At 29.8% G+C, this 12,385-nt stretch overlaps 1 protein-coding gene across 1 annotated transcript; it reads right to left on the minus strand.

Moving 5' to 3' along the window:
- Positions 1-1,676: 1,676 nt before the first annotated feature.
- On the minus strand, positions 1,677-11,204 carry LOC107449560 (uncharacterized). Its single transcript, XM_043044746.3, has 2 exons — positions 10,864-11,204; positions 1,677-5,037 (listed from the first exon to the last, which is right to left on the minus strand). The coding sequence occupies exon 2, from the start codon at positions 5,021-5,023 to the stop codon at positions 2,219-2,221; it is 2,805 nt and encodes a 934-aa protein (XP_042900680.2). The 5' UTR covers positions 5,024-5,037; positions 10,864-11,204; the 3' UTR covers positions 1,677-2,218.
- Between the last annotated feature and the right edge of the window lie 1,181 nt (positions 11,205-12,385).

The raw sequence follows: 12,385 nt of genomic DNA on the forward strand, positions 1-12,385 counted from the left end.
TGTAGGATGCGTCTGCATCGCAAGCCCCAACCACATCAACGGATTTGAAAAATGTTTGCTTTCGTTATACTGGGAATATCTTTCAGGGCCATTTACTCAGCATTCGAAAAACTCCCATGCACCAATTCGAAGATGGGATTTTTTGCGCATACAGTGTAAATGACCCCTTAAACTTCGGAACGAAGGGTGTTGTTGTTATAGATGTAATTTATTTACGTCACACTTGAGCTGCACAATGGGCTATTGACAACGGTCTGGAAAGCATCCCTGAGGATGATCCAAAGACATGAAAATCACAATTTTGATTCTCGGCAAAGAGTATGGTAGCTCGCTTTGGGAGCCCGACAACCAGTGCGAGAAATCAAGCACTTTACAGTAGAACATTTTAACAAGGACCAATACCACCCCACCCTCCATCCCATCGCAGGCTAATTAAAGTGGTCACCCACCAGCACACTGACCTCAGGCAGTTATGCTTGTATTTGGTAATATGATGGAAATCTTGTAACGTTGGAATGGGTACCCATGGAGACATTTGAAACCTTTCTCACTTTAGGGATCATTCTAACTGTCTGCGAATTTTTCGCATGCGGAAAAATCTCGAGAGAATGAGAAATTTACTGGTAGAAAACATTTACTCGCTAAATACTCAATAATCAAAATGAACCCATGGCCTGATCTAGAAATGAGGAGGCCCCTTGATAGTTGTTTTGAACAAATTTTACCTATTGCTTAATAGTATTGTGTTTCAAACTTTTTGAAGAGGTGCTCCTCTAGGAAATGTAATCACTTGGGGGAGGCAGAAAAATAAATTAAAAACACCTATAAATTATTAAACTTTATATACATAATATAAATTCTTACTTTATATTCATTTTTATGAAGAAGAAAAATTATTTTTGGTTTATTCATTGCATATTAACTTTAAGAATTGCATACTAATTATATATAACTACAAATTCCGACATTTTCAATGTAAGGAAAATTTTATTTTATAGGTCACCTTTGCCATGAGTATCCGAATATCTTAAAGCTTCATTGTTAAAATGATTTGAAAATCGTAATGAGCTTTTTCCAATGGCGAATATTTATCATAGAATTAGGTCTATCATTATATCATAATACTAGGGAAAAAATGTAGAGAGAAAGTTAGATGGATACTTGGGATAATTGCCCTCTAAGATCTCTTTCCTGTATATCATTTCATTTTAATTTTACAAAGTCATGCCTGGAGAATATTGAATCTAAATAGAATATTCTTCCTTACCTTTAATAACTAATTTCAAATTGAAAAAAATTGTTGCCTCTGTTCTATTTTTTATAGTACAACTAAAAAGTGGGTATGACCGTCTTGTGGTTAACTCTTCAAACACACTGTATTATTCTCAGATGAATTAATGTATGAAACGAGATGTATGAAACGAATTAAATGTTTCTCAGATTTTTTTCAGTTAAATATTTTTGTCATAGTTTAGATATTCAAATTCATTGGTTTACATTAAAAAATAAAATGCATAAAAAATATAGCTCCTCTTGAATTCTTAAGCTAAAAAAAATTACGAAAAGAGTAAATGATTTTTACCGCCATACTTTAAAAATTAGTGAAAAACGTTTCATTGTAAATATCACGATCAAAAGTTATTTTTAAACAGTTTAAGGAAAAAGAAATAAAAACATTTTTTTTAATAAAAAAACATACTTTATTAATTCATACAAATATTACTTTACATTATAGAATTCACGACAAACTAAAATAAATTAAAGAAATAATCAACTCAATAATAATTAAACTAGTCTGAAAACCACAGTTTCTTTAATGAAGTGAAAAATTAATTTAGACATAAATAAAGTGAATAAATTATAAAATTTAAACAACACAAATCATAAATACGAATAATTGATTTTGTGTTTATTATTCTCAAAGATATATAAAATTAAAATTCAAAATTATCTATAGTAAAAAAGCGCGTTAGCAATATTATTTTTGTTAAAAATTTATTTTAATTGTGTCAATTTATAATTTTATGCTTTCTAAAGACCTAATTAACTTAATTAAAAAGCAGCAACATCTGCTCTTAGTGTTCTTATTATTCACATAACTCCAAAAATATTCCGTTATAATGAAAGCCATATATATACTTTTAATTTCAAACATAAATTTTTTTTTTTGCTTCTATATATGATACAGCATCCAATTGTAACTTTAAAGAATGAGAAATTAGCAGGTACAGGTCTTTCCACAGCCAGTGTCAGAATTAGCACAAAATGTCTTACATGTGCTTAGGGAGCAGCATTGGCATGAATCTCCGCAGACGCAGACGGATTTTGTGTTGCAGCTGTTTGATCCACAACATTGACATGAATCACCACACACACAGCCAGCTTTAGTTTTGCAGGAACTTAAATTGCAGCATTGGCAGGAATCTCCACAGACGCAAGTTATTTTGGCCTTGCAGGTATTTTTCTCACAACATTGACAAGAATCTCCACAGACGCAGTCAGTTTTGGCTTTGCAGGTATTTTCACCGCAGCACTGACAGGCATCACCACACACACAGTCTGTTTTGGTTTTGCAGAAATCTGCACCACAGCATTGGCACGAATCTCCACAGACGCACTCAGATTTAGCTTTGCAGCATGTTGTTCCGCAACATTGACAAGAATCTCCGCAGACACAGGCAGTATTAGCTTTGCAGGAGCTTGTTTCACAGCATTTGCATGAATCTCCACAGGCGCAGGCGGTTTTAACTTTATAGGAGCTATTGCCACTGTATTTACAGGAATCTCCACAGGAATGGGCAGTTTTAGCTTTACAGGAGCTTTCGCCAGAGCATTGACAAGAATCTCCGCAGGCGCAGACAGTTGTGACCTTGCAGATATTTGCACCGCAGCATTTACAGGAATTTCCACAGACACAGACAGTTGTGACCTTGCAGGCATTTGCTCCGAAGCATTGACAGGAATTTTTACAGACACAGACAGTTGTGATTTTGCAGATATTTGCACCACAGCATTGGCAGGAATTTCCACAGTCGCAGACAGTTGTGACTTTGCAGGTATTTGCACTACAGCATTGACAGGAATCTCCACACACACAATCGGTTTTATCATTGCAAGTATTTGCATCACAGCATTGACATGTATCTCCACAGACGCAGGCAGTTTTGACTTTGCAGGTGTTTGCACCGCAGCATTGACAGGAATCTCCACAGACGCAGACAGTTGTGACTTTGCAGGTATTTGCACCACAGCATTGGCAGGAATTTCCACAGACGCAGGCAGTTTCGATTTTGCAGGTATTTGCACTACAGCATTGACATGTATCTCCACAGACGCAAGCAGTTTTGACTTTGCATGTATTTGCACTGCAGCATTGACATGTATCTCCACAGACGCATGCAGTTTTGACTTTGCAGGTATTTGCACTGCAGCATTGACAGGAATCTCCACACACGCAGGCAGTTTCGATTTTGCAGGTATTTGCCCTACAGCATTGACATGTATCTCCACAGACGCATGCAGTTTTGACTTTGCATGCATTTGAACTGCAGCATTGACAGGAATCTCCACAGACGCAGTCGGTTTTAGCTTTACAAGTATTTGCGCTGCAGCATTGACAGGAATTTCCACAGACGCAGACAGTTGTGACTTTACAGGAATTTGCACCACAGCATTGACTGGAATTTCCACACACGCAATCCGTTTTAGCTTTGCATGCATTTGCATCGCAGCAATGACAGGAATCTCCACAGACGCAGTCCGTTTTAGCTTTGCATGCATTTGCATCGCAACATTGACAGGAATCTCCACAGACGCAGTCGGTTTTAGCTTTGCAGGTATTTGCACCACAGCATTGACAAGAATCTCCACAGACGCAGTCGGTTTTGGCTTTACAAGCATTTGCTCCACAGCATTGACAAGAATCTCCACAGACGCAGTCGATTTTAGCTTTACAAGTATTTTCACTGCAGCATTGACAGGATTTTCCACACACGCAGACAGTTGTGACTTTGCAGGCATTTGCACCACAACATTGACAGGAATCTCCACAAACGCAGTCCGTTTTAATTATGCATTTATTTGCAACACAGCATTGACAGGAATCTCCACAGACGCAGTCCGTTTTAGCTTTGCATGCATTTGCATCGCAACATTGACAGGAATCTCCACAGACGCAGTCGGGTTTAGCTTTGCATGCATTTGCATCGCAGCATTGACAGGAATCTCCACAGACGCAGTCGGTTTTAGCTTTGCAGGTATTTGCACCACAACGTTGACAAGAATCTCCACAGACGCAGTCGGTTTCAGCTTTGCAGGTATTTGCACCACAACATTGACAAGAATCTCCACAGACGCAGTCGGTTTTGGCTTTACAAGCATTTGCACCACAGCATTGACAAGAATCTTCACAGACGCAGTCGGTTTTGGCTTTACAAGCATTTGCACCACAGCATTGACAAGAATCTCCACAGACGCAGTCGGTTTTGACTTTACAAGCATTCGCACCACAGCATTGACAAGAATCTCCACAGACGCAGTCGATTTTAGCTTTACAAGTATTTTCACTGCAGCATTGACGGGATTTTCCACACACGCAGACAGTCGTGACTTTGCAGGTATTTGCACCACAGCATTGACAGGAATCTCCACAGACGCAGACGATTTTGGATTTGCAAGTGCCTGAGCCACAGCATTGAAGAGAATCTCCAGATGCGCCAACAACTTTGCAATGACACTTTTGGCCGCCTTGACAGGCATCTCCACAAGAGCAATCTTTAGAGGTTTTGCAGGATTGGTTTCCGCTGCATTTGCAATCATTTTCGCATGTGGCTTTGTTTTTACATCCTTTTTCTTCGCAGCACAAACACATCTCATCACTGTCTAGCTTAGATGCTTGGCAACATCTGCAGCAGGGACAGACATTTTCACAGGTGCAAGAGTTACCCTCGCAGCATTGTGAGGTGCAACATTTACAGTCACCACCGCAGCAGCATTCCTTTCGCTGAATTTCTTTTGTTTCCATGATAGCTTTTTGGTCTGAAACAAATACATAAAAATTAAGTTATTAAACTTCTTTTGAAAATTTTTAAGTTCATTTATAATTTACTCATTAATAGATATACTTAATTAAAGTAATAGAGATAGATAATTATTGTTCGTCGAAACGGCAAATGCATAATTTATTTATTTTTGAAGGAAGTAAAATTTTGACTTTTTGAAGTTTAAACTTCCCTAAATGTTTTCTATGGCTCATGTTAATTTTTTATTTACTTTTATAGGTATTTAATCAGAATTACGAAAATAAATGTATCTAAGACAATCTTGTATTTTTTAAAATCATAATTATGTTTTAAACAAAGAAATATCTAAATAGTGAAGAGAATCTTTATGAAGAAAATATAAACTATTTTCAAGTATTATTACAAATAAATTACATAAATAATTTAGCTAGCTTAATTATAATAACCCCAGAAATGCCTAACAATGTTTTTTATTAGTGCAATTAATTATTCATGCCCCATACTCAATGTCCAACAAAGTTTTTGCTTAAATTTAGCTATTGGCTTTTTTTTTTTTTTTTTTTTTTTTTTTTTTTTTTTGCTTTTGCTATTATTAGTTTTGCAATGTATCTATGTTGAATATTTGATACAAGATTGAGAAAATTTTTTTTATTCTTTAATTTATTTAAAATTGTAGTTTATGACTGTACTATTGGCCATCGAATTAACTAGTAACTGATGTGAAACTTAAATAATGAAATGAAAAAAATGTGGACTAAACAAAAAATAGTACATGCGTTTTCTAATAGGGAATGCAAAATAAGTAAAATATCCTAATCCAGAACCATATTATAACATAATAGTTTCTTTTTTTTCAAAAAGAAGATTATGTTGGTGACGTTAAGAAAATATAAAAGGTGATTCAAAAATATTTTTTCAACTTCGAGACCTAATATAATAAAGTAGATAAGTTTCGTTGCTTGCATATGTATCAACAAAAAGTAAATATTTTTTCTTATGATCGTTAGCTATTTGCTTATAAGTCCTCTATTGATATTTGGTCACTAACCAACTTATTTCTCTGTTGTAATTAGATTAAAACAACATAAATTGAAGAGTTGAATTCCCAATTATTTGAATAATTGAACCATCAAGTAGTTAACACGAAACACATAGGTAAGCAAGACAACTGAGTTTTCTTATTTCATTCATGCTTGCTGATTAAAATTTGGAAATTTTTTGGTAAGATAAAAGGAGTTCATAGAAAATTCTCTAAACGACACTCCAAATTTTGCTTTCGCAATGTACTTTGAGAATTGACTTTTAAGAAAACAAAATAATCGACAAAAACTAATCTTTTAAAAAATATATTTCATTAATTTATCGAACAATTAATAATACAAATTTAGAAAAACAAATACAACAATGTTCGACAAAATGCTGCATTAATTTATTGAGCAAATTAATTTTAAATTTGGATTGAATCCTATTTTATTGAAAAATGTTATTAATTTACTTTATTACTTCTTTAACTAAGTATTCTAAGGCTCAAAGACATATCTGAATTTCCGTTTGATTCGTAAAATAGTGTTAAAAACAAATGAATCCTTTCCAAGACTTTCTTTAAAAAATATATATCACTAATTTATCAAACAATTTATAATATTAATTCAGAAAAACAAACAAATAGTATCTTCAATGAAAATACTGCATTAATTTATTGAACAAATTAGTATTAAATTATGATAAAATACTATTTTATTATAAAATTTTATTATTAATTTGTTATAATAATTTTTTTACTAAATATTTTTAGGCTTAAAGATACATTCGCATATCCCTTTGATTTGAATAATAGTGATATAAACAAATGAATAATTAATCCTTTTAAAGACTTTTCTTTTAAAAAATATATTTCATTAATTTATCAAACAATTTATAATCAAAATTAAGAAAAAGCTGAAATTTCGTATATTTGAAATAATAGCACGAAAAAAACTAATAAAACTTTTAAAATTATATTGAATTGATTTATTGTACAGCTCAATTTTAAATCTTGATTCATTTTAATTTTATTTTAAAATAGCATAATTATATATTTCCCTCAAGCCTAATAATGTTTCTCATTCTTGCAGATATGAGAAATTTTGTCTAAATAAAATAACAGAGCTAAAATAAACAAATAGTATTTTCAAAGAAATGTTGTATTAGTTTATTGAGCAAATTATTATTCGCACTATTGTTTAAAAATTTCATTAAATTCCATTATATATTAAAATGTTATTTTTAATTTACTTCGTTAATTGAAGCTTTTATTTTAATTAAGTGTTCTTAAGCTCAAAGAAACATCCGAATTTTCATCTGATTTGAATAATAGCGCTAAAAACAAATGAATAATTAAAGAGCTTCAAAGATTATGATTCAATAATTTATTTAACAATTTAATTTAAGTATTGTTATATAACTTTAATTCCCTTATTCTCCACGGGTTCTAAAAAACGCAAAATTTTAAACGTCAGTTTTAATATAAAATAAGGGTAAAAAATTATTAATTCTACACAATACTCAAACAATTTGATTATTAGGACTTTAATAAGATAATATCGCAAAACAAGTAAATTGCGTTAATCAATTAATGAAAGCCATCATAGATTTTAAGCGTATTTGTTTTACACAGAAACACTGAGATAAGAAGTTGAACACTCTAGGAATTGTATATCAAAATCGAATCTGACATTGAATATTTATCTACATTTGACATTCAGACTTATCGCTTCTGATTACAGAAAAATCACAGAGCATGTATACAATCAAAAACTGATAAAACTCATGAAACTGACTTCTCAATAGTTTAAGATATCAGGAAGATAATACGTAATCAACGCTGCTCCCCTACGATTCCGCTAACATAATGTCTACACACAGAAAATGAGTTTTCTTTTTTTTATCTAAAAGTTGAAAGCCATTCACGAAAATAATTATAATAAATAATATAATAAAAACTACTACCAAAATAACTTCATCAAAATGGAAATTTTATACAAATTTGTTTATATTCTATAAAATATAATTTGAATTCCAAACTGAAAATTTTTCATTTAGGAAAAAATGTGAAATTACTTTAATTGCAAAAGATATATTTGAAAAATAGGCAATAGTAATCAAATAATATGTCACTATTAACCAAAACATGCAATGGCTGGCCAAACATGGATCTTAAAAACAATAGTTTGAACTTTCATGAATATTTTAAAATTTATAGCCAAACAAATGCAAAACAAAATCATATCTTTGATGGAACAAAACTGATTGAAACAAAACTCACGTATTTATTTTAATCACATTAATAAAAAATCAGCGATTCCAGCACAGATTAATAAATAATGCTTTCAAACTTTGTGCGACTAGCTTCATTCAATAATTTATTGTTATTGTAAAATATGAAACAATCAAATAAATAAGGTTTATGCAGAATGTTAAATGTTTTTTTCGATTTTTTAAGTATTTTTATTTTCGGAAGTTTGGTGGATAAAAAAAATAATAAGTAAATAAGAATTTAAAAAAAAAAAACAACATTAAATATCATTACTAAATGTGGTAACTTGTTTAATGTGATTGCATTTCGAAATATTTGCCTCGTAATTAACACTCCATATTGATTTAGATACAAAAAGTTAATTACAAAATTAAATAAAAATATGAACAGTTTTTATTAACAGTACATAATTAGTTTTTCTTTTTAATCTTTCAAACATTGAAATTAGTACTAAGATTCTGGGTAATTATAAAAAAATAGTTGAAATAATTTATTCATTTAAAAATCAATGTAAAATTTACAAACTAATAATTATAAAAAAAAAAAAAAAAAAAAAAATTGAAAAAATATGGAGCATAATGATAAATGATAAAATTTAGAGTAATATCACTTGTTGAAAAATAGTAAATTTTTCTACTTTCTCAATATGGTAATTTACACCGTTTCGAATTCAATTTGTTTAACTGTGTCGAAATCATTTCTTATTTGGTTAAATAAATTTGAAATATTTATTATTAAGATTTCGGCAAACAATTCGCTTATTGCATCTGGCAAGCAAGCAGCAGATAACTAAGTAGTTTTAATACACTTTTTAATCATCAGTAGGTTTTTAATACACTTTCTAATAAATTTAAATCGAATATGGGAAAAAATAAATCCCTAACGGTATTAGGTATTAATGTTTTTTTTTTATTGAGCTATTTCCGAAAAGATTTATTTACATTTTATGTTTACTCTCAAACTATTTACATTTTATTACGTTATTTTTACTATTTACATTAGATTATCGCAGATATTGAAACTAAAAGCAAATATTAAACACAAAAAATAATTAGTTTCTGCAGAATGTTAAAGTCTGCATATTAAACAAAAATATTATTATTTATTGATTAAAATTCTTTTTTAATTTACTAGAGTTGTATAAGTTTAAACTAGAAAACATCATGATAATGATGACATCAACTGCGCCAAAATAGAAAGAATATTTATTTAAACATAAAAAAAACATTACTCAAATTATAATTTCTCTAAGGAGCTTGGCAGATCTTTAAATATGTATAACACATTTAATATTCAGCTGGTAATAAAATGGAACTTAATGCTCGAAGTTTTCAGATTTGTTGAATTTGTCATCCTATTCTCATTTTTAAAATTCGCAATATTTCACAGAAATGTGTATAATTTATTGTCAGTACTATGATTTGTTCCTTAAGAATTCAACAGATGGCGCTTTATGTACTTGCATTAAAACTTTTCTAAGAGTATGGAATTAAAAGCAATTTCCAGTAATCAGGAAAAAAATTAAAAATTACTTTGCTTTAAAGGATATGAGTGTTTTAAGAAATTTATTCTTATTTTAGTAAAATAATTATTTTATTCAAATTTTAAATAGCTGAAAGCAAAACATTTGAACAATACTTTATAGAATTTTTATCTAAATATTTTAAGAATATAAAATTTAGCCGGTGAGAATAAATTTGTAGAGATCCTGAAAAAAAATATATATTAACGGAGGAGACGATATTTTTAAAAGATTTTTTTGCCTGATTCTTATTAAAAAATTAATTAGATATTGGACAAAGAGTTTAAAAAAAAAAAATTAAAGTTGAATTTTTGTTTGATTTGCATGATTTAATAATTTAAAAAAAAAAAAATCTGATTAGCTTTGGGTTGTACAAAGTTCAAGTAAGACATGCATATTTGAATCATTTTTACACTAGATACAAGGCAATATCAATCAAAGTACACAAATGTATTTTTTTCATAAAGTAAATAAATAAAAAATAAGCAAATAAAAAGCAAATAACTCAAAAATAAATAAATAAAAAAAAAGTTTCATAAGATGCTTAATTCGTGGTGATTTAATGATGAAAAAACAGAGAAATAATGTATATATTTTTTCTCATCTATTTAAAAAAATTTTTTAAAATTTTTATACAATAAAACAGTTTTAAAAGTAGAAAATTCTTCGAAATTTAGATTATTTTACAATTCCTATGTAGCGATTAAATGTTTAAACCTCATTGCGCTGTTTTAAACTTTACGAACGGTACAATTAAGAAAAATGTACTTGATTCGCTTTTAAACTACTATACAAGACATATTTTCCATCTTAGAGCATAATAATTCTTAAAACAAAATTTTTTTACTGAATAATTTTGAAATTTCTTTTTTTTTAAATTTATACTCAATAAAACAGTTATAAAAATAAATTTAAAATGTTTTTTTTTTTTAGTATTTAAAATGTTTTTTAAATAAAGAAACGATTTTTTTTTAAACGAAATATATTAACAAACTATTTTAAAATGAAATAGAGGAAAAACTTACCAAATAAGGAGGATTATTTCAGTAGACTAAATCACCCAAAGGCTTCTAAAATTGCTTCAAACAAAAACAGATTATCAAATCTAATTAACTGCCTATGCTCCACCCCCTTTCTTTTATAGTACTCTAAAAAGAGCTGCGTTCACAAGGTGGGGTAATGAGTGCAACATTGCACACGATTACTGAGAGTGCCGTGTGGAAATTTTGAGCACGAATTGCTTTTTCACCAATAGGATCGTGTTTGCACATGTTACTTTTCGATTAATTAACCAATAGGAAGAAATGCCTAATCATGAGACATAAACAATTGTTGTGTGGAAATGCGATGACGCAAGATTAGACTGGAAATATCTAGAGGCGTCATGAGTTAACTTTGGCGGAACGCCAATTGCGTCATTTCGTTACGTTTCTTTTCCTTTTTTTTCTTTTGTAATAATAATAATGAAAGGGCTTATTTTTTTTTTTTAATCTTTTAAGTTTGATAATAAGCACATGGAGGATTAAAATAAATTCTTTACTTTTGGATATGAAAACAAATACATTATTTTCAAGATAAAACTGAACAACGTGTGCAGACACAGAAGTTTCTTTAAAATAGGAAACACTATTTGCATTTGAAATAACAAATAAATTTCTAAATCATTAATTAATATTTTAGTTTTTTTAAAGTCATACACAATATTTGCTATAATAGTACAAGCATTTTATTCAAATCTCACAGACATAACGATTAAATTCACATTGTTCTTTAAGTATTATTTTTGATTAAACTAAACAACGTGCAGATTCATAATTTTTTTTAAGAAGAAATTTCTTTAAATTTAAAAAGTATATATTTTTCCTGATAGTATGTCCTGATAGTATTAAAGATTAAACTGAAGAATGTACAGATTTTAAAAAATGAAAGTTCATTTAAATTATACATTTTTTAATGTCGTAGAATCATCTCATTGTTCCAATAGTCGTTTCTTTTAATGTAAACTTGACGAATATTTAAGGATTAAATTCAAATTTTAAAATAGTAATATTTTTAAGTTTAAACTGAACAACGTGCAAATGCACAATTTTTTTTTCTTTTAAAGAAACATCACTTAAATTAAAATTTTCTTTTCTTACTTTTTTTTTTAAAGTTGTACATTCACATTGTTCTTACAGTGTAAACCTTAATACCCAACTAGAATGGGGTGGAGCCTCTTAACTGTTTCGTTCGTAATTACTTGTCTCCTCTTGAGGTGAACTCCAAAACCAGGAAAGAGATTCAACCGATACGTTGTGTATATTTGAAGAAGGGTGAAAAACCAACACACATTTCAGACTCCGGTTTTTGTTTATACTCAGAGCTAATATGAGGCAAATATTTACGTTTTAGCTTCATGGGCGGTTAATAGTTAACGAAATGAAAACGTCGAAAAAGGAGAAGTTGACAATTGGATAAGAAGTTCATTGATAGGAAGAAGGAAAACTGAAGTGCATCATTGACGAGCAGGTGAGTGGAAAAATTAATTTTTACTCTTCACTAGTTGTA

Source organism: Parasteatoda tepidariorum, chromosome 7, assembly GCF_982258835.1.
Source record: "Parasteatoda tepidariorum strain Cologne lab strain chromosome 7, Ptep-v5.0, whole genome shotgun sequence".
NCBI classification, from domain to species: domain Eukaryota; kingdom Metazoa; phylum Arthropoda; class Arachnida; order Araneae; family Theridiidae; genus Parasteatoda; species Parasteatoda tepidariorum.